Here is a 23,089-nt window from a genome sequence, read left to right on the forward strand (position 1 = left end):
ATTCAAGCAGTTACTCCATAAAGACCCCTTAAAACTTGGTAAATCAAATCTAAGTACTGATTTTCATTCTCTTTTACTATCCTTCACCTCCCAAAGAGTAGGTCTTTATGTTACTGAAATGGAACTAGGGCAAAGTGGTGTTGACGAGTACAATAGAAAAATATATTTTTCACTGGCTTGATCTTTAACTTCTGAGCCCAATATATGATCTGCTGCAACAGCAATTTCCATCAGTGTTCTAAGTCTCAATGCAAAAGAGTTCCCCCTCCTTCTGTTCACTTTAAGGCACTTCATTTGTATGTTTATTTAACCTTTACTAGGTGATAACTCAGAGGGGTCATATTGTTTCTACTCAACATTTTCTCTCCCAGGTTTATCTTAGAGCATCAAAACAATTCCCAAGGTTATTTAAGTCACTCAGTAAAATTTTAAAAGGAATTTGGAATAAAAAATACTTTCAAAAGAAATCTTTGGAGATCACAGTTTACTGTAAGTAAGATGTACACTACCTTAAGAGTGAGAAAAAGCAATACATTCCTAATAGATATATAAATAAATGACTAACAGATATTCAAGAAAAGGGCAAGAACCTAAAACAATGGATATTAAATAAATTAAAGGTCTATCAGATAAAGAAAACAAAAGAAACTAGTAATCAAAGAATGTAACAATTGTTCCCATCAACATCTTGTAACTGACTGTACAAAATGAATGCAATCAGATGCAAGTTTCCAATGTTCTCATTGGGGATTTCAAATTTTGAGTTGTGTACCTTGTTTTGCAGTGAGAAATTCTCATTTCTCCCTCCCACACTCATTACAATTTTGCATTTCACCATCATTCAGTCTCTGTTCTAGACTGGAGAACAATTTAGAATCCACAGAATCCACCATGGAATTTTTAATGTTAGATCCACATATGGACCAAATGTCAGACAAAACTTACATATGGACTAAACTGATACAAGTTTATCAAGTGTGCTTCTTTTCCACACACCCCTTCAAAAAGCTGCTCGGCCACAATAAGCAAAGGTACATTTTTGGTTGAAGTAATCAACCTATTGAAATACTCCTGAAATTAATCACCCAACTATTGCCACACTGTTTTGCATTGTTCTAACACAATTTGAACATTATGGCTATTTAAAAAGAGTAGAAGCTGTGTAATGTAACAGTCACAACACAACAGTTAGGTACAGTATTTTGCCATTTTGCTTGAATGTTCAGGTTCCAATTTATAGAATCCTAGCAAAGAAGACAGCAATGGAAAAAGGGGTTTTTTTTGTTTTTTTTTTTAAAAAAGAGGTCCCTTGTTCATATGGAAACCTTATTTCAAGTCATCAGAATTATGCAGATCTGCCAGATAATACTCAGCCAAAATTTTTGTTCAAAGGCAAATATCAATCACAGTTTTGTTCAAAAAAAGCTCATTCTCAAAAGAGTTCTTGGTAAGAAAACATGATTTCTAAAATATATCCTTGTGTGGTCTTTAAAAAATGAACTATCAAAACATTTTCCAAAAATAAATTAGATAATTAAAAAAAGTCTTCTCCAGCATAGCTGGACATCAGGCTGTCCTCACTGAGCCATTAGTATTGCTGCTTTTCCCAAAGCTAGGGTCATTTTTTTCAAGCCATAGTTCAGCCAACTGTTGTGTGGACCCATAAGTTGAAGCTTTGGACCCCAAGCACATTTTATATTGTTTTGGATCAAGATTGGGGTCACAAAAGACTGGATGATGTACATGAACAACTCCGATTTCTTGGCTTCGGAAAGTCTTTAAGCCAGCTTGAATGACTTTGTTAAATAGGTCCACGTCCTCAAGGCCCCAACCTTGGATAGAGACATCAAAGCCACCTGCTCTAAGGAGATCACCTTTGTAAATACAAGTAATGCCAAAGCCATAGTTCCTCCAGAAACCGGTTTTCTGGGTGAAGGCAAAATGATTGTCACTGGGAACTTTTCCACTATAAACTATCTTTGGATCATACTGACTAAAGATGACTGGAAAGTATATTTGTTGGCCCAAAACTGTATTGGCTCTACATCGTTGGAGAAACTCTGTGGTAAACACTAGGTCAACGTCACAGAAGAAGAGCAAAGACTCATTTTTAAACTGAGAAGATCCAACTTCAAGAGCCAGAGCTCTTGAGAATTCCCCCGACACTGGCAAGATCTGCATATCAGCCTTAGGGTACTTAATACGGTAATCTCTCATCAATTCCACTTGCTTCGCCTTATCAGGGTTTGAGTCAGAATTGAAAAGCAGGACGACCAGCTTGACGTTCTGACTGGGAATGAGGCAGGTTTTCTCAAAATTCCCCATGAACCGAGCAAACATCTCAAAGCGTCCAGACAGAGGAATCAAGATGTTGATCTTCTGGTCTTTGGGCTCCTTCCGCTCTGCTTTTGATCCAGTGAGCTGGAATGGAACAAACATCTTCAGTGAATTGGACAGGAAAGACAAGGATCCAGAATCTTGGTTAATTTTGCTGGCCAGCTCTTTGGCATCTATCTCTTCATGCTCCATAAATTGGATCTTGCTGAATGTCTGCTGTAGGTAGGCATGCCTTCTGACAGGCACGGTCATCTTCTTTCCCTTGTGTTTTTTGTATAGAAGCAATAAGTCAAGAACATACTCTGCTCCATACATAGGATTAACTCTGCGATAGCCATATTGTATCTCCTTGAAATCAATGATCCGCCCTCTGGTCTTAGCATTTGCATTGATCATTTCCATGACCTGCATAACAATGTCATCCAATGCTTCACGCTGAGATGAGTCCATCCCTCTCCGAGGGGGCTGTCCATCAGCTGCAGAATAGAGATACTTTCCCGTAAGGAACTCCCATTCCAAGACCTCCTCACGCTGGCGTGGCTGGAACCTCATAAAAGAAGGTGGTATCCCCAGCTGAAGGTCATCTTTGTGTATTTCTGCATTGCTGTATTTGCTCATCAGGACAATTTCTCTGTGCAGCTGTATAGTCCGGTAACGCAGTTCTGCGATTTTGCGACTCAGCATGTAACTATGAAGTCTATACTGGTACGGTGGGTTCTTGTTGGGATGCAGCGTTATAGCTCGGTGTATCTTGCTATTTCTAAGGTCTTTGATGTAGCCTTTTTTGTTCTGCTCATAATTTTCATAAAACAGCTGCTGCATCTAAAAAGAGAAATATTAAGTTACTATTTTTGCAACATTAAGATTTTAGCAGTAGTGTATTTGTGACAGTTACCCCACATAGCCCTACTGTATGAAAATGCCTCCTTGCTTATATGACCAGAAGTCTTTCTGAATAAGCTGTTTTCCATTTTAGGCACAGGTTATAGGGATACCAGCTGCTACTCAAAGGAATTAAGAGTGTTATTCATTGTAAACTGGTGAAAGAAATATCTACCAAGGATTGGGATTATGATGTCCTACTCTAGAAATATCATTATCTGAACAACTCATTTTTAGTCTAAGACAGAAACATCAGATGTGTGTTTTTATTCTCTACATTATAAAATGAATCGCATTTTTTTGTTGTTTTTTTTTAAATGGCATATGGAAAGGCAAGAACATTGTATTCAGAATAAGTATGTTTTCATTATCATGTCCTTTTAAACTTTTCCTTTACGGCCAAACTCTTCTAAAGAAAAAGAGTAACAGAGTTAAACTTGTAGAATACCAGTGTGAAACCTAAACTAAACATTTTTACCAAAGATGCTAAGTACTATGTTTAATTTCTGCATTAGTAAACATGAGGGAACCACATTACACATATCAGGATTCAGTCTCTGTGGTAGGGGGTGATGAGGTCCACAATTTTTTCTTAAATTTAAGTATCTCAAATAAGATACAGAGTTTAAATCGCCGCTTCTCGCCACCCCCATTGGCCCGGGACGGCGAACCGCGGCCAGTGGGGGCCGCGATCGGCCGAACCTGCCGCGTCAGCAGGTAAATAAAACTGGCCCGGCCCGCCAGGGTGCCTACCCTGGCGAGCCACGTGCTGAACGTTGCCGACCCCTGGTTTAAATGATAACAGGTGCCTTCAAAAAGTACCAACAACAGTTTCATAAAGTAAGTAAAACATAAGGTACATATACAGTAGAACAGTGTTTCTCAAACTTGGGACGCCGCTTGTGTAGGGAAAGCCCCTGGCGGGCCGGGCCGGTTTGTTTACCTGCCGCATCCGCAGGTCCGGCCGATCGCGGCTCCCACTGGCCACGGTTCGCTGCTCCAGGCCAATGGGAGCTGCTGGAAGCAGCGTGGGCCGAGGGATGTACTGGCTGCCGCTTCCAGCAGCTCCCATTGGCCTGGAGCAGCGAACCGCGGCCAGTGGGAGCCGCGATCGGCCGGACCTGCGGACGCAGCAGGTAAACAAACCGGCCCGGCCCACCAGGGGCTTTCCCTGCACAAGCGGCGTCCCAAGTTTGAGAAACACTGCAGTAGAACATAAGCATTCTTAAAAAGGGAATTGCTCTATTTAAAAATAACGAGGTGGCAGGCTGAGACTGGTCTACACTGAGAAGTTATATCTGCATAGCTATGTCTCTCCGGGGAGTGAAAAATCCATACTCCTGGGAGACAATCAAGCCGACCTAACCCCCAGTGGAGAGAGTGCTAGTTGAGGGAAGAATTCTTCCGTCAACCTAGTGAGCACCTCGCGGGAAGGCGAATTAACTACAGTGATGGGAGAAACCCTCCTGCCACTGTAGTGTTTACACTGAAGCACCACAGCGGTGCAGCTGTAGCAGTTCAACCGTACACATAGTCTGAGATATTTTAAGACAGAATGAGTCTAAATGTCAAATCTAAGAATGCAAGCCCATTCAAGCAGTGTGCTAAATGCAAATTATAAAATAAGAAAACAAAACAAAACAAAATGAAGTCTCCATCTTAAAGCTGCTAAAAGAAAGGCAGTTAAAGCGGCCACCATCCTTATGTGATCCTGTTGTGTCGATGTACAGCAGCTAGAAGTCCCATTGCATGGGTCTCTAATTGCTGTTTGTCCTAAATTAAGCCCATTGTTGTGGAGGAGTATAAAGAGATGCGTGTACACACACACAGTGTTTGGAGTGCAAGTTGCCCACCACACTTTATAGGCACCTAATTTGCTTGGTCTGACCCACCATTTAAGAACAATGTTATATTAACTATAGCTGCATATTACTTGCAGTGGGCACATTACTTGCATTACTACCCCATATCGTTTTTCCCCTGACCACGTTGCAGTAATCACCATTTCTTTCCCTCTCCTTCCCATTTCTTTGTCCTTCAAAACATTTGTCCTTTCCTATTCTACCTTCCCCATGTTAAGTCATTCTTCCATCTTGTCAATGTAAACTGTAAGCCTTTTGGAACAGAATCTGTCTTTTACTAAGTGTATGTATATTGCCCAGCACAAAGGGGACCTGAACTTGGTTAGGGCCTCTAGGCTATAAAAACAGGTCAACTGACAAGGAATACATACCCTTTTGGAGTAGTGCATGATAGAAACTCTCCCAGATATAGAAGTAGAGTGTTACTGGGGTGGAACTTAATCCAATTGAAACTCAGAGTAGGTGCGGTAAGAGTTAAACTGACTTAGGCCTTCTTCAAGAAACCAGCTCTGAAGCATGGTTCCCATCCTGCCCTCCCTCCCTTTTTAATTATGTGTATGTTGTTTCTGTTACTAATAATGGGTTACTGTAGCATATTTTGAGTCTTGTAGTTTCTGTTAAGATTTCTGGGATCCCCGTGACCCCATGTCACACCCACTTAGAATCAATCTTGTAAGCACACTGTTTATTACAATGGAGAATTTATATAGCATGAACAAAAATATTGCAAGAGCACAGAGTTAGAGCATGTACTTTAATTCTAAGCTGTCTCCACCAGGCATGTCTTTTATATATATAGCACTAGATGTAATACCACATATAGTATCTATCTGTGGATTTCAACAGTAGTTCAACTGTATGAATACAAGTGAAGGCACAGATTTCCATAGGACTGTGGAAAGCAAGATATATACATTTTATATTGTTTCAATAGGTAGCTAGTGTCAGGTTCTTGTTTTGTTTTTTAAACAGCACTGATAATAGCATTTATTTTCAATTCTGTTTTGGATTTAAAAAGAAAAACAAATAAATCAAGACCATACAACCTGAGAACATTTATTCTAAGATACCACACCAGGGCACTCAAACACCCACAATAGGAAACAATCAAAAGCAGAAGCACTTTTAGGTTACTTTACTCAACAAAGTTTTAATAGAACACTGACGGGTAGGAAAAATGATATGAAACATCTGAATGCAAATTAAGATATGGGCCATTAACTAACTTTCTGAAACAAAAGTAATTGGTATATTTTAAGGACTACAATAGGTGCTTGCTAAGTAGGAATAAAATGTTAGCAATGCAAGTTAAAGCCCAGATAATGTAATACTTTTTTTTCCTCTCTCTTCTAGCAGAGCTGATTTGAAAAGAAAAAAAGTAGACTTGACTGGTGTTTCAAGTGTTAACTCAATGCAATTTAAACAGAAAGCGTTAAATTCCTACCCAGCCCTCCCAAAGTGGAAATTCTAACAAACCACTCACTGCAGTTGAGCTACCAGGCAGTGCTAGAATGCAGATATACAACTAATTAGAAGGCACCAAGATTTCCAGAAAGTTTGTATATAAACATGTTTTTCAGAAGAATAGCTTGCAAGGATATTTTAATTGCTTTTCCTATAAAACTTCACGTCTCCTCCCTCCCAGACAAGCCACTCCCCATGTACTTCATAAGCAAAAGTAGGCCCTTATGGCCTCTTGTACACTGTGGGCCTGATTCTCTACTCATTGAAGTTGACGGCAAAGCTCCCATTGACTTCAATGGTAAGGATGTTTAAAAATAATATTGAGTCACTCTTGATATATAGGCTTGGTCTACACTACCAATGTATGTTGGTAAAACTGCATTGCTCAGGGTGTGGAAAATTCACACCCCCTGAGCGACACTGTTATCCCAACCTAACTGCTGGTGTAGACAGCACAATGTTGGCTAAGAGGGCTTCTGCCACTGACACAGCTACCCGCTCTTGGGAAGTAAGTTAGCAAATGCAATTTTAGTTGCATTAACAGAGGCATAGCATGCAAGTCCTGGAGGTTTTAGTACCACTCTTCTCAATTCTGGTTATGCCTCAGCTGGAGTACGGTGTCCAAGTTTGGATGTCAATGTATAGAAAGGATGTAGAGATGAGTGAGGAAGATGTTCGAAGGAATGGAATACAAGCTGAAGGAACTGAGTATGTTTAGTTTGGAAGAGAGGAGATATGGGAGTTATCTTCAGATACTTGAAAGGCTGCCATAAAAAAGATGGAGAAAAGTTGTTCTCTTTTGCCACAAAGGGCAGGACAAGAGGCAATGCGTTCAAACTACAGCATAGCAGATTTAGATTAAATGTCACGATAAAAACTTCCTAACTTTAAGAACAGTAGACCAATGGAACAGACTTGCTTGGGGAGGTCACGGAAGCTTCTTCGCTGGAGGTTTTCAAAAGGAGGCTGGATAAACATCTGTCTTGGATAATTTATACACAACAAATCCTGCATCTTGGCAGGGGGTTAGACTAGATGCAGTCCCTTCTAACCCTATGATTCTGTGTTGGGAGACACAATCCATGCCACAATTTTGCCATGCCAGCTAGTTATATATTTGTTTAAAGGTTAGCATATGCAAGGGCCCTGATCTGAAAGCATTTGGTCATGCCACCAAAAGGATTGCAGCCATGTTTGCTATTTGCACATTTCATTTTTTCAAGATTTGGAAACACTAAACAGTTATGACTTTTTTGGTTTTTAACCTAGTGACCATCAAAATGTGTAGACAGAAATCCAGAAGAAAAAATCAAATGATAGCAAGGTGGTCAATCTGTGGAACGTACAGTTCTCTACAGGACATTATGTGCAAGCTTTTGCATGACAAATTGGTTATTAGAGCCTCGTTAGTAAAACATGTATGCAAACTCCTCATTTGGAACACACTTCTCTAAGTAATTTTTTTTTAAAAGAACCTTTCATGGTTATTATTTTGGTGATTATATTCTAAGCATGCTTTATTCTAACGCAGAGTACAGGAAATACAGGGATACAAAGAGGCGCTACTCTTTATTAACCAGTATTTACTCTAGACCTGTTGAAGCCTTAAAACACCCTAATGTTCCCCAATATGTTAGAGACTGAATGTTTAAACTGTGGTACAGCTGTTGTGGGCACTATGGGCTTGGAGCCAAAAGACTAACTGAAAGAGTGTTATGTTGATCATTTTAAATGAAGAAGTCTTTTGCAGGCAAAAAAAAAAAAAAAAAAAAAGAGTGTATTGGAGAAAATGGTCTTAAAAAATAAGGCCAATATATACAGAAACTGGCCTGCAGCCACAGAATAGCCCCATAGGACATGCTCTCACAGCTCCAGATTGTACTGCCACAGTCCAGAAAATACAGCTCCACAAATGTCATGAAAAGCAGCTCTAGACAACTCATGTTATATGGCATATTTATGAATACCCGAGATGCACTTTTAAATACAAAACCTATCTAATTAAAACCTAGGATAACAGCTAACGTTGCATGGCTCAGGAGAACTTTGTTCGACAGCAGGTGAGCATCTGATCTCGGCAGCAGGTGAGGGGCACTCTTCCACAAGAGGAAAGAAAGTGCATAAGACGACCACACAGAGGCCTTGTCTATAGTTTTATTGCTTTAACTACGCCAGCCTAAAGCATCCTCCTCCTCCCCGCACAGTGTAGGTGCAGTCATATGGGTATAAAAGTCTTCTATTAGGATATGTTGTTCCAGTTCAGTTACGTGAAATAAGCTTTCCCGATATAAACCACCTTATGCCAGTTCAATTGCATCTACATTCATGGTTTTGCCACCTTAACTAGGTCAGTAAAAAAACGAAAAAAAACCCAAACCCTTTGTGCGGTTCTGCTGGTAAAATGTTCAATGCTTAGACCAGGCCACAGGATAAAAGTCTTTTCTTTATCATTGTGGTTTGTGCATTTTTGGGTGTGGTGGGGGAGTTTGCAGGAGATTCAAGTACCAGATCTTTGAGCATGAAAGGACATTGAGGATTCTTCGTAATGACTCTTCATACAGGTTTCTGCATTTTAAATTTGACTGTGTCACATGCAGCCCCCACAACTATTGCTGCGGTGTTCAAAGATATGCCGTACAATGGACATTACTGTGTTTAGGGGGAAAGGATGAACCGTGATTTCCTACGCATGTCACTCTCCCCCTTTAAACACAACCTCTCAGTTTGCCACAACAAGAAGAGATCCAGAAAGCGTCATATACAGCGCTAGATGTTAATATTAAACGTCTGAACTGACCAATACAACATTCAGGCCCCAATTCAGCAAAGCAATAAAGCACGTGCTCAGCCCATCCTTTTTAACTTAAGCACATGTTTAACTATCATTGACTCTAATGAGGTTTGTTTTAAATAAAAGGGAAAAATATTGTTGGACAAATCTCAAACATGATATCTAACGCAGTTTTGGAAAGGAACGTCAAGGGTGCTACAAAATCGTTTTAGGCTCAGAACTTATGTATTAAATAATTCTAAGCCTGCTCTTCAGAAAGAGTGAGCTGTGCCTGGCAAAATAAACTTCTTTTTATGATATTACAAAAAACAGTGCTGGTGGTTTCATTTAAGCGTCTAGAGTCTGCTAAGGCTCTCTCAGGATCTTCATTCCAACAGTGCCGTGTGTATTGCTGACCTCTATGAAGTTACTGCTCCCCCTCTCTCCAGTGTGTTTTAAAAGGGAAGCCAAACATCTTGGACAACTTTAAAGTACAGCAAATCCAAGGTCACTGAATTCCCAAGGAATGTCTAGTCCAGCTGTAAATTACAACAGTGACTGCATTTGAGTTTAATCTTTAGTTTACAATAGTTTACAATGCAACTACTTCATTAAGCAACCGACCTTTTTGCTTCATCTCAATAAGCACAGAAGCTTAAAAATCTGTCCTCAATTTGCCCATTTCCAGTTTCTCCAAACCAATTAATTTCTAATGGATCATACTCTCCAAATTTGAATCTCTTCTCCTTTCTACCACCCAACATAGTCACTTGTCCAAACAGCAGTTCTCCCTCCAATGTTAGAGTGATATGTCTGCCGATGGTCGCTTTAGTATCATGGAATTAGCACTACGAACAGACCACAGTAGAAAGGAGTTTAAAGAAAGAATATAATAATTTAAGATCTCCTGGTTATGAAGTGGAGGAAAGAGATGGAGAATAAACCTTTTTGTTTTGTTTTGCAATGACCTTTTCCTGTGATCTAGACAAGGGAACTAGTCAGTTCGTTGCAGTTGGAAAGTGAAGGGTCCTCTTACCCCTGCCCCCAAATTCAGTAATGGGAAACAGACTGGGACCCTTAGTGGTTAAAAAAAAAAAAAAAAAAAAAAGAGAGAGACGAGACAAGAGCCTTCACAAGCATCTTTCAGGAGGAGATTATTGCATGGTTTGTTTAAATAATGTCTTCCCATTTGGAACATATAACATACTAGCCACACAGCTGCCATCACTCCAGTTCTATAAAGTCTCAGGGCTGCTTCTTTGCAGTTATTTTATTTTTTAAAGCAAAAAGCAGAACCCTACTCTGCAAGCATTTTATATCACAAAAGAGAAACAAAATTAAAAAAAAAAAAAAACCACCACCCTTAAAACTGGCTTTTTGAAGAGATTAGATTTGGTTATGCAAACCTCACAAGGTTTGGCTGTAATTTAGGATTCTGCTTCCAAAAGGATTCTTTCTGACTTAATAGGAACAAAAGCAAGGAGTGTGCCAATAAATGCTATTAAATGTTCTACCTACAGTTACTAAAGAAGTGCAGCATCATAGGTGTCGATGACTAATTTATAAATCACATTCACTTGAGAAAGTGTGTTCAAAATTCATTTTGAGCATTTCCCGATTAGGAGTCCAGTGGAAATGCACTGTTTTGTATGTGGGTCTGTCTCACTTGAGCTCAGACATTGACCTGTGGGAAAAGTGATTCAGCTTTCCTTCACAAATCGAGGAGCGGCTGCCTTCACTGATCCAGACAAAATAGGAATGACGTAGTAGTAACTCACTTCTGATTTGTTCATTTAAGGCCAGACGCAGGGACTGTACCAAATTACTTTCATACCAAATATTTTGTGTGTTGGATTTTATTGTTCCTTTTAGGGCTGGTCTACAGTACGCAGTTAGGTCGACGTAAGGCAATTTACGTCGACCTAATTATGTCAGTGTCTACACTACAGCCTTCCTCTTGCTGATGTAAGTGCCCTACTACACAGTGCCCTTTAAATCACTGCCGGAGAAGCTGGTCCCGTCCGGCACGGCGTACCGGCTCACTTTCACCTCTGGGTGCAGCATCAATTTCCATCTTGTATTTTAACGATGCAATAGCACACCAAGGTTTAGAAATAGGATTCTCCATAGAATGGACCTTGTTTGCCAAACTGACCTTAAATACAGATTTTTAAACAGGGTGTTTTCTCATCCAGTAGTAGTTCTGTTATTTTCCACCTCCTGTGGATGGCAATATCCTCTCCTCACAGAGGCACTCTGCACCGCTCGGGATGGGGTAGAGGGGAACACTACGGCTACTTGGTAGCCAACAGAAAGGATCATTGCTCACAAATATAAAGATGATAAATTGAGGCCGTTAAAGTACTTAAAATCAAAATAAGAAAAAGTTACAAAGAAAAAAAGCACAGAAGTAAAAGATGGCCTTCTCTTAATAGTTCTCTCACTACCTCATTATTGAAAACCATTGCTTAGAGAATTAGAAATGGCTTAGCCCGGTATGTGAACATTACAGCTGCTACAGCACAGCACTGCAACTGTGTGGTTGTAGCAGACACTTGGTACAGCGATGGAAGGGGAGTATGAATTTTCCACAGCCCTGAGCAACGTAGCTGGGTTAACCTAAATTTTAGGTGTAGAACAAGTCCAACTCCTCGTTATAGAGCTGCACTAATCAATTATGTTGGTGACAAACTTTCACAAGTGGAGATTAGGCCAACACGTCTTATTTATCTTAGCTGTATATCAAGGCCAGTGATACTGACAGAGCTGTAGCAACAAATGGGTCAAACCCTGAGGTCTTTCTTAAGCGCTAGATCCTGCAACAGGGCTCCACCCGGAAATTATTATTAGTTGTATTATTACTGTAGTCTCTCTGCCCTTCTGGATCTAGCTTGCCTAACATTAGGGATTTTTGCACCAATGCAGCTACGTTGGTGCAGCATCTTTCAAGCAAACACCCAGTGTAGGTGTTCTGCACCAGTGCAAAATGGAGATTGCACCATTTCAACTTACCTCTGGTGCACTAGAGATTTTTACTGGTGTACCTATACCAGTGTACGTGCACTGCTGATTCCAGAACACCTAGTCAAAATCACTAGGAATCTGGAGCACATTAGATTTCTGCAATTATTGGACTAGCAAAGTGTCTGTATGATACGGTTGCCTTAACTGACATTGCCTCTACACCACTGGAGCTGACATAGGTAGTGATGTAGCTTAGTATATATTTTTGCATCATCTACTCTAGCAACATGAAATGCTTTCATATGAATAGGTATCTGCTCTGATGCGTTGTGTCCTGGCATGATAGTTTATTTAATCCATTTTTGTAACTTCAAAAATGGGCTTGTTCTATCAACTTCATCATCTGAAATGATACAAGGGGTGACTGGGACACAGTATCTATGACCTGCTAGAGTCTTTCATTGTAAACTAGTTTAAAACTGGTGAAATGTGAAGGCTAGCCAATAAAAATGAGACATTTGCCTATGGAATCTCATCAGCATCACACTCTGACATCATTGAGTAGCACCAAGTCAGTATTGAACTAGTGCCCCAACGCAGTGCTTATGAACTCTGGGAGACGCCATTTTTGGACTAATACTAAAAACTCCTCACCAGTTAAAGCAATCCAATACTTGTAGCATTTTTTACCAGAGCACATGTGTTGGCTTTAGTGTCCGACTGAACTTTCCCTGTGGGTAGTTACAGTCTGCTGACCTACCCAATTTCCCCTTATAAGTTCAAATGGTTAGTGCATTATTATTCTTCACTTTCAGTCCTGGACTATTTAGCAATTCTGGGCACTGATTAAAAGTTGTTGTTTTCCATTCCTGGTGTGACTGCATTTCCCGGCTCCATCATTACATATCAGCCCTGAAATAGATCAGTTACGCCAGCCCAAAACACAACTGCTAAAACAATATTCCTTGCCGGCCACATCACCCACCCTTGGATTCCCTCTACTGCACTTCATCAAGTTCAAACTTTCTGTCCTCAACATCAAAGCCCTTCACAACTCTGCCCCTTCCCTGTCTTTAACCAGAGGTGCTTCTTTCACACTGTCTACTATGCCAGTGATGCTAGTCTTGTATGGTGGGTGCTCCCCTAGCTGGCAGTAGGGTTGCCAATCCTCCAGGATTGTCCTGGAGTCTCCTGGAATCGGCATCAATCCCCAGGTGACTATTGAAAGCAATCCGGGAGATTTTAATAGGATATTTTAAGAAAATGACATTATGTCGTGTTGGAAAAGAAAATCTCCCGGAATGGCTTCGGTCAGTGTTGGCAACCCTACTGGTAGTTAGTTCCAGACTCCCATCCATTGCTTTTGGACTGAGAACCCTCCTACAGCCTTTTGGGATGCAGGAATTCACCTGGAAATCAAGAAGCACACAGTTCAAGTGCCCCCATAACATCAGCTCCTGAGACACTGAGCAAGACACCTTCTTCCCAGTGGCTTCTGGCTGATTCCTGCATGCAAAGCAGAAAGGCTGCTCCCTGAACCTGTCCCCCAACCTCCAATCTCATATTCTCAGCTTGCTGTCCTGCAGCAGCACCTAGCCAGTCCTGCAGGCCCTTCTTGACTGGCATCCCCATCCTCCAAAGGGAGGACTGGCAGCAGAGAGAGGATTTCCTGCTTGCTCTCTACCCAGCCAAGGCTCTGGTTACAGAGGGCTGGCCATTTACACTTTTGACAGGTGGCCTGGGCATGTCACACGTGACTGTCTACTTCTCCCATAGCCAGCTGTGCTCCTCTTTCATGTCATCCTGCACAAGCTGATGTGTATGGCCATTACCCTCTCCTCCAAACCCCTTCTCAAGATCCACTTCTGTCGCCGGGCCTATAAGAAATAAGCCAGCTAATAAAAAGGCATAGTACGAGGACAAATTTTAAAATAATATGTATTTTGACAGCATATTTTCCATTCTAGTCACCCATATGTTGCTTTCCTTCCTAAAATGGTAAACTCTTGGGATTGAAGACTGTGCCTTCATAAATTTGAAAGTACCAAGCACATACTGAAATGCTAGTACATTCTATAAAGTATAACTTCAAAGTGTCACTTCATTTTGCTTGCCACTCACAATGAACCTTTACAGTTTTTGTTGTAAACCCCATTTAATTGCACTGTACATAATCTAATCTGCTAGCGACATTTTGTCAAGTAAAGTTTACAATCTACATTAGCCTGGGCCATTAAAATAATGGCCTAGTTTTGCCTAGTGCCTTCCTGTGTCAGGCTGATTTCCTTAGCCACTCAGGACAGAAGTGTTCTTAGCTCTGGAAAATGACTACTAGAAATACTTATGTTCAGGTACAGGATAGGAAGATTATTATTAGTTTACAAGACATGACAAACTTTATAATGCACACCTAGCAATAAAGCAACTGAATGACACCTAACGGCGCATAAAGGCCAATTTACATGTTACCGTGTCTCCCCATAATACTCAAAGAAAAAAAAACAACCCTCCGTTCACATGCTCTTGTTACTTTTTACCACAGCATAGCAACTGGGGTAAGATAAAGCATCATTTAAAGAGATCACACTATAGCAGCGAATCTGCTTAATGTGATACATTATAAATAACCCAACGGGAAATATTGTGTATCAAGTACAGCAACATTCTGGGTACAAAACAAATAATAAAAGGAACATCAGACGTCTCTGTGAAATAAAGAAAGACATATTAGCCAGCTCCCTGTGATATGCTGCAGTACCATTGTCCAACATTAAATTTAGCATTTATGGAACACAAGGGTAATTTTTGTCCGTCGCATATTTCTTCAGCAGCCAATGACCATAAATTAGCCCTCCCTGCCCAATCAATCTTGTTTTTTCCTGGGTACTGCTAAGAATGATGATAAAGCCTATTCTGGCACTGGCTTGTGTGATGTGTCCACTAGGACGTGAACTAAAATCCCCCCAACTAATTTCACAAGGAGAACAGTGGAAGATGACAGCCTTCTGTAGTTACTGAAGCAGCACAGCATCGTTTCAAAGTGTGTGTTTCAAAGGTACGTGTGATTCTGGCCAGAAACACTGTTTCATAATTGCTCAGAATAGCAAAAAAGAAGCCACAAATTCTTGTGCTATGTGGAGAAACCACATACTTACTTACTCCATTCAAATCTTACTGGATAGCATTGGCTCTGGCGCACTACAGTTTTGAAAGCCTATATGGTAAGGAGCACTGCGTGGTATGCAGTTACTGCAGATACAAATTTCCAGTTAGATGCTATGATTGTGAAAGCTTTTTTTTTTTTTTTTTTTTTGCAGTCACGTCATTACTACACAGGACTGAAGGGAGGACAGATTCTCCACTGTACAATAACCTCTACTATACCTTAAGACTGACCAATAGTAGCTGAATCTGAATGCAATAAACTACCCTCTCTCATCATTGGGAAACATACGGATTAAATTTATATAGTGTCAAAGTTATATGTGGCTGTACAAAACCCTAAGATGGCAGAGCCTGTGCCCCAAAGAACTTGGACTCTCACAGACAATGCACATAGTAGGTAGGTCACAAAAGGATATGGATACTTTGTCAATGAGATCAGTAGAGGAATGCTGCCTATTTAGTAGGGTCATCATTCTTTAAGTGATTTGACTTTCTGGACATTTGTTATAAAAAGGCTACATAAGACTAGTATGAAGCGCTCTAGGTATAAAATTCACCTATATTTGTAAATGGGGTCTCTGAAGTGTAAAAAATAATTTTAAGATGGTATATTTAGGTCACTTTTTAGGAGAGGTAGAAGTGCGTGAAGATTACTAAGCAAAATAAAGAGACTCATTTAAATAGATTTACAGGAGTTACAAATCCAGGAGGTGCGCACCAGCCAAATGATGGGAATTGAGAAGCTGCGTATGTTTGTGTGTACATATGTACACACAGAGAAAACAAGTCAGAACCCACGCCATTCCTCCCAAATTTTGCATGTGTTTATAGCTTTAAGAGAGCCAGTGATTTTTATTGTCATCCTATCGGTGGAACAACTTTCTAATTACTGAAATAAGCTGTCAGACAGACTGGCATTCCCACCCTCTCCCTGCAGTATCCAAGTTAGCCCATTAGTTCAAAGATGGTTAGAGATTTCACATGGAGTTGCTGACTAACTGAATATGGTCTGAGGTTTTTGTGGAGGTTTGCTCTCTGGCATAGTTTGGACAAGTAACAAATAGCATGAGTCTGTGGCACTAAGTAATTGAGAGTATGTTGCAATACATGCAGTGTGTCAGACTGAGGAAGGGCTCACCTCCACGTTTGTGTTTTTAAGCTATGCAGATGTACGCCGCCTATAATTTAGCTTTGGCACTAAAATTTTCAGTGCTGCTTTTAAAACTTTATAATGCTTTACGCAAAAGCAGGAAGTGTAGTTACCAATAGCTCCCATTACACTGAATGTAAACTCATTAGCCACTATTAAAAGAGTGAAATACACTGCCTCAACTTTGGCAATCAAATCCTTCACAAAATTTGTCAATCAAGCAAGGCATGGCTTTAATTCTCCTGAATGTTTCTGCTGCTTGCATGTGAATAGCTTTCTGATTTCTCCCCATGGTTTCTTTCTCACTCCGCTTCTATACTGGAGATAGTTCAGGTTCTTGCCACCCACTTCTGCTGATGGGACTTCAGAACTCAGCCACCATTTCAGATTTCTGATATTTCAACTGTTGCTGTTACATTGGCTGCTTTTAATGCATTCATTTGTAGCTACAGTATCCAAAAGCAGATTCTGAAGCACACATAGCCTTTACACTGGGGCTCTGAATGCACATCCAATACAGTGCTTTTCCCTTCTTTTGTAGGGGTAAGGCCTCTCTAGAACTGCAGAAAGAGAAATGTGTACTTGCAGAGTGAAATGTGAAAAACCCTGGCTTTCCCTGCTCCCCTTTCTACCAGTTTGGGAGGTGGAGGGCAAGACAAGTTACTTCTTGTGCATCACACATAGGTCTGGCAGCTCGGCATGATCACAAAACTTTAGGGGGGTTGCTGCTAGTCCAAGGGAGGAAGGAAGAAGAGGGGAGGGGTCAGCAACTGGAAGGTGGGATGAGGCTCTTGTCAACAAAGAGGCAGGTTCGGGTCAGTGTGAGTGTTTTACATAAGAATGTAAGAGTGGCCATACTGGGTCCATCTAGCCCAGTATCCTGTCTTCCAACAGAGGCCAGTGCCAGGTGCCCCAGAGGGAATGAACAGAACAGGTAATCATCAAGTGATCCATCCCCGGTCACCCATTCCCAGCTTCTGGCAAACAGAGGGTAGGGACTCCATCCATGCCCATCCTGGCTAATAGCCATTGATGGACCTATCCTCCATGAACTTACCTGGGTTTTTTTTTTTTTGAACCCTATTAAAGTCTTGGCCTTTAGGGTGGAGGGATTGTGGCCAGTTTGATTAGAAGAAGGATAAGGATATGGAATGGGGTTAATAGCGTCACATACATGACTGCAATGCCTTGCTTTCCGGTGAGTCATCTATGAATGTTTAGTGTTTGACCTGTTGCTCGGAAGGGCTTTAGACGTGGGTATCAGTGGAGCAAACTGAGTATGACTACTTCTTTCCTACCTCTTCCTTACTGTTCTTTGGAGGCGTTTATTCAGCAATTAAGCAGCTCTGGATGGGAAAAAAATGGTGATAATGCAGTGTCAGGAACCACCTAACTTGGAATGCCAAATCCTCTGCTGTCAGTTTACTGCAATATTCAGTCCTCTCATTACACCATTATTTTGGTCAATTAACTCTTTTAAAGCATACACAAAATCATCTAGGAAGACATTTTCATAAGGTTTATACTGCCCTTCTCGTCATAACCTGGGTCTTGTTGAGTATCTATAATTTTTTGTTATCATAGCATGGTTGGAAATAGCGGCAGCAAATTTGCTTCGAGTCCTTGTAAACTGGAACAAAATAAAATAAAATCCAGCAGCCGCCCAAAACACATGCTAGGAACCAGTCTCTTCAGATGACCTCTGCAGTCTGGTGTGTTGCTAAAGGCCAGAGGAATTTGCCATTGCCTTTAGAAAACAATGTATCCAAGGGATGTTTGTTTTGGGAAGACAAATCTGTGCATTCCCCAGAAGTGTTTTGATCCATGAGGGTGAATAAATTACTGTGCCTCTCTGAATACCTCTCTTTTGATTTACAGAACACAGACCTCCCCCTCCCATGCACTTTGTAATAAATATTCTTTAGCATCATCGTGCACAGTCATCACAATTCCACACAGCAATCCATCCAGAGTGCCACCTTTTACTTGGTAAAGAGTCTAATGATAGAAGATATTCTAATACCAAAACAAAAGCAATCAGCTTAGGCCTGATTTACACTACAAAGTTAGGTTGATGTAAACCACCTTGCTTGGACCTAGCTGTGCTTGTGTCTACATACAAGTCTGCCTCACGCTGATGCAAGTGCCCTGTCACGGCAGCGCTGTAATACCACCTCCCCGAATGGCACTGAGCCATCGTCAGCCTACTGTGGTTGATGCACTGTGAGTGTTGACACCGTGCAACCTACGTTGATTCTGATCTAACTTTCTTCCAGCAGCCTCCCACTATGTCCCACACTGACCACGCTGGTCACAATTGTGAACTGCACTGCCCAGGGGTCATGGATACCAGAAGCCAACACCCTCTTTAAAAACTCCACGTATTTTTGAAATGCCATTTCCGGATTGCCCAGCCTGGCGAGCACACATAGCAGCAATCCCTTGTTGTGGGCAACTGCCCAACGTACCATGCTGGCTACGTGCTACAGACACTCTCCTGCCTGGAGTAGACAGGAGATATTGGATCACATGGGTCTGTGGGGAGAACAGCACAGCTTCTGGAGCTGCTGTATAAATGTGGACATATACAAGCAGATTGCATGGGGGATGCAAGAGCTCCATGAATGCCACCAACAACCTCCAATTGGTTTCTGCTACGTCCCACAGCAATCTGTCCTCCATGAAATTGTCATGTCCCCAGTTGTTCTGGTTGTTCCTGCAGCTTTGCAAATACGGGCGGACTCTTCATCCTGTGTTTGCAATGATCAAGACAATGGTGCAGAGTTGTTTGGGTTCCACGCTTCCATCAGAGATGGTGGGCAGCAAGAAGTGCCATGTGGTTTTGTGGGATTTTCAAAAAAGGCATGAAAAGTTATGGGTTATAGATGGCGTTATGGGATGGAGAAAGCTGCATGCTGGGAACTTGGCCCCTTGCTACTAATCACCTCTTTGCAAGTCATTTATGCCTCATCATTCATTGCCAAAATTTCCCAAAAGACAGCACACCAGAAGATGGAGAGAGGAGCACCCTGGGATACCCACCTATGGTGCACCAACAAGCATCCCTGGTGAGAACACAAAGCACCTATGCAAGGAGCCAAGTATGCATGCATACAAGCAATATACTAACTGCGGCAGCTTTATGCTGATGTAATTTGTGTCCACCAAAGTTCGTAGTGTAGACGTAGCCTTAGACGACTACTTCTTTTAGCAGAGAGAAAACTGGACAGTCAATTAAAGACACATTTTGGTCTCCATAAAACTGAACTTGTTCCCATATTTCCCATAGATGAGTTATAGGTGCCACTTTAACAGGTCAAATCTAGACTACAGATTTGCTGGCATCACTATATCCATCAAGGGAGTTACAAGGTGTGATCCCTGACCAAGAGAGCTATTCCAGCAGAAGCCTGTATTGGAGACTCAGTCCACAACAGGAGTATTTTGCTGGTCTAGTATACTAGTATAGCTACACTGGCAGGTGCTCCTAGTGAAGACCTGGCCTTAGCCCATTGAAGTCTTAAGTATGAGGGAAGAAAAAGAGGATAAAAATGTGCTAACTGCTCCTTCCCAGAACACACATACCAAAGCATGACTAGGGCAGGAACATTCTCTTTCTACACTGCTTTTGCAAAGCAACACAGCACTGTATGTGAGTGTGTATACTAAAAAAACAGAATTCAGTGTTGTGTAAAGAAGAAAGATGGGATCCATTATGTAAACCTTAAAATGCAGCTTGGGGGCTCTTGCGCATAACAGTCTGTTTAGTATTAGCATTATCCAAAAAGAACTGGAAAAGTGTATTACAGGATATTAAAGAAATATATATCAGGATATTAAAACTTGGCTTTACTAAACTGTTAGCAGACACCACCACAATATGGTCAGCCCACAAAGCTTAATGAAGCCTAGGAAATAAGCATCAAAAATAATCTGAAGCACATTAAATGAATCGCATACAAACTCCACTAAATCCATGAACTCAAAAAGGATACTTCTGTGTCTTGCTTATAATGGGTGAGGAATCAAATGCACATACATTATTCACATATGGTCGTGTGCCACACATTTCATCATCTTCTGGTAGTTTTCAAGTATGGTTTCTATTTGGGGGGTGGAATTCCTAAATATGGCATAGCAGCAGGAATTAAAGTGACACCGTCAAAGCCAAGAGGCTGAGAAGTTGACCAACTCTGATTATTTTCCTCTCCACCCATTTAAAAACCCTATAAACTTGATCAGTTAATACAAAGGCATAGTGATCAGCTGGGCGACCCACTCAAACAGACAGCACTGGGGTTTCTTGTTTATCGTCTCAGAAGATGAGGTATGTTTCCCTCACTGTACTGCCGCCGCTTCCCGCAGCTCCCATTAGCCGGGAACGGCGGCCACTGGGAGCTGCGGGCGGCCGTGCCTATGGACGGTCAATGTAAACACTGTCTCACGACCCGCCAGCGGATTACCCTGACGGGCCACAGGTTGCACACCACTGCCTTAACATATTTGAAAACTTATCAGGTCCCCCCCATGTCTTCTTTTATCAAGCCTAAACATGCCCAGTTTTATAATCTTTCCCCATAGGTCAGGTTTTTCTAAACCCTTTATCATGTTTGTTGATCTCCTCTGGACTTTCTTCAATTGTCCACATATTTCTTAAAGTGTAATGCCCAGAACTGGATACAGTACTCCAGGTCGGCCCTCACCAGTGCTGAGCAGAGCAGGACAATTACCTCCTGAGTCTTATGTACAACAATCCTGTTGATACACCACACAATGATATTACCCTTTTTCACAACTGCTCCACATTGCTGTTTCATATTCAGTTTGTGATCCTCTATATCCCACAGATCCTTTTCACTAGTACAACCACTTAGCCAATTATTCACCATTTTGTAGTTGTGCATTTGATTGTCCTTTCTCAAGTGTAGTACTTTGCACTTGTCTTTATTGAATTTTATCTTACTGTTTAGTGCGAATTTAGTGCACATGTCGAGTGTCTGATTAACGAGAGCGTGTGAAATTTACCGTTTCTCCACAGAGCAGTGAGCCACAAAATAGTGCCAGCACCAGTTTTCTGCCCATGAAACCCTAGTCATGAGATGGTAGCCCAGCCTTCTCAAATCATCCACTTGTGGAGTTCTCTGTTGAGAGACTTATGAAAAGGTACCATTGTGGTTTGGCTCCCTGTCCACCGGGAACCGGAACAAGACTACCCTACTCACTCCACACAGACTCCTCCTTCAAAACCTGTTTTAAAAAAATACTGGGAAGGTAAACAAAAGTGATCTTTACCTACCACATAACTTCCACTTGAGACTCATTGAAAGAGCTTGGTAATAGCTCTATCTTGAGAGGCCAGCTATTTAACAAGATAGTCCATTCTGCTGGTTTCATTTTTGTTGTAAGGAAAGTAACTAGATTAGCAGAGGCCACTATTACAAGTTGGTACATGGCTGTGGAAATTGTGCAGTGAAAGGTCATTGATAAATTATGATTTAAAAAGCAGTCAAAAACTTAACTAACTGCAGGGGACAATAGTGTCATTCTAGAAGGTTGCAATTTTAAGATTCTGGACCATTTTTTCTTGAAAAGAAACACAAGAGTATATTGGTGACTTAGCAACAGCAGCAATACCGTAATATGATCAACAGAGCGCTTGGTATTTTAAATAAGACATGACTCCTGCCCCAAGGAGTTTACATTCAGACAAGTAGTATATGAAGGGCAAAGGTCTTCTAAACTGGACCAGGTCCACTGGCTTCAGAGAAGCTGCACCAGTTACACCAGCAAAGAACTCGGGCCAAAGTTCTTACACTAAGGACCAGAGAATGTGAAATCCACTGCATTGGGGAGATAGCCAGGTCTGTATTACAAGTGGGGAAGAGAGATGTAAAGTAAGAGAAACAAAAATATTGTACTGATGTAGTAGTCACGGTTACAACAGCATGAATCTTTGGTCATAACCACGAAGGGAGAATACATCTGTAAATCTCAGTGGCAAATGAAAGAATGTAATTTTTCTTTCCTTGGACCCTATATATTAGAATTTACATCATGCTAAATTGAAAATTTAAGTTCTGTTTTTCATTATTAAAAAGAAGCATGGAAAGATCAGAGTCAACTGTCCGTAAAATGAATTTTTACTCCAAGTCATATATAACCTACACCAAAGTAAGTAGTCAGAACATAACAGAGTTTAAATACCCTGAGGAAAAACCACAGCTCTGGAATACATTTAAAGAAATATTTCCATTTTCCTAGGTATTATATCAGGTTTTTGGCCAGACATTTTACATTGCACTGTAATAAAAATACAGTTCTCCTTTGCAACAGATAAAAATTTTAGAAGCATGATGAAATGCAGCAATTAATTAGAATGTGCCATTGAGCTATTTTATTACATTATCTAATGTCTTTAAGGAGTAGATTAGCTCACAGTGCAAACATTCTGGTTTCCCAGTGTTAAGGCACACTGCTAGAGACACAACTATGTTT

At 41.0% G+C, this 23,089-nt stretch overlaps 1 protein-coding gene across 1 annotated transcript in view; it reads right to left on the reverse strand.

Moving 5' to 3' along the window:
* Positions 1 to 1,566: 1,566 nt before the first annotated feature.
* The window catches only part of CHSY1 (chondroitin sulfate synthase 1), a 102,562-nt gene continuing 81,039 nt past the window's right edge, over positions 1,567 to 23,089 (reverse strand). Inside the window, exon 3 of the mRNA XM_065412512.1 lies at positions 1,567 to 3,159. Within this exon, the coding sequence (XP_065268584.1) occupies positions 1,567 to 3,159 (1,593 nt within the window). The remainder of the gene's footprint in view (positions 3,160 to 23,089) is intronic.

This window comes from Emys orbicularis, chromosome 10, assembly GCF_028017835.1.
Source record: "Emys orbicularis isolate rEmyOrb1 chromosome 10, rEmyOrb1.hap1, whole genome shotgun sequence".
Taxonomy (NCBI): Eukaryota; Metazoa; Chordata; order Testudines; family Emydidae; genus Emys; species Emys orbicularis.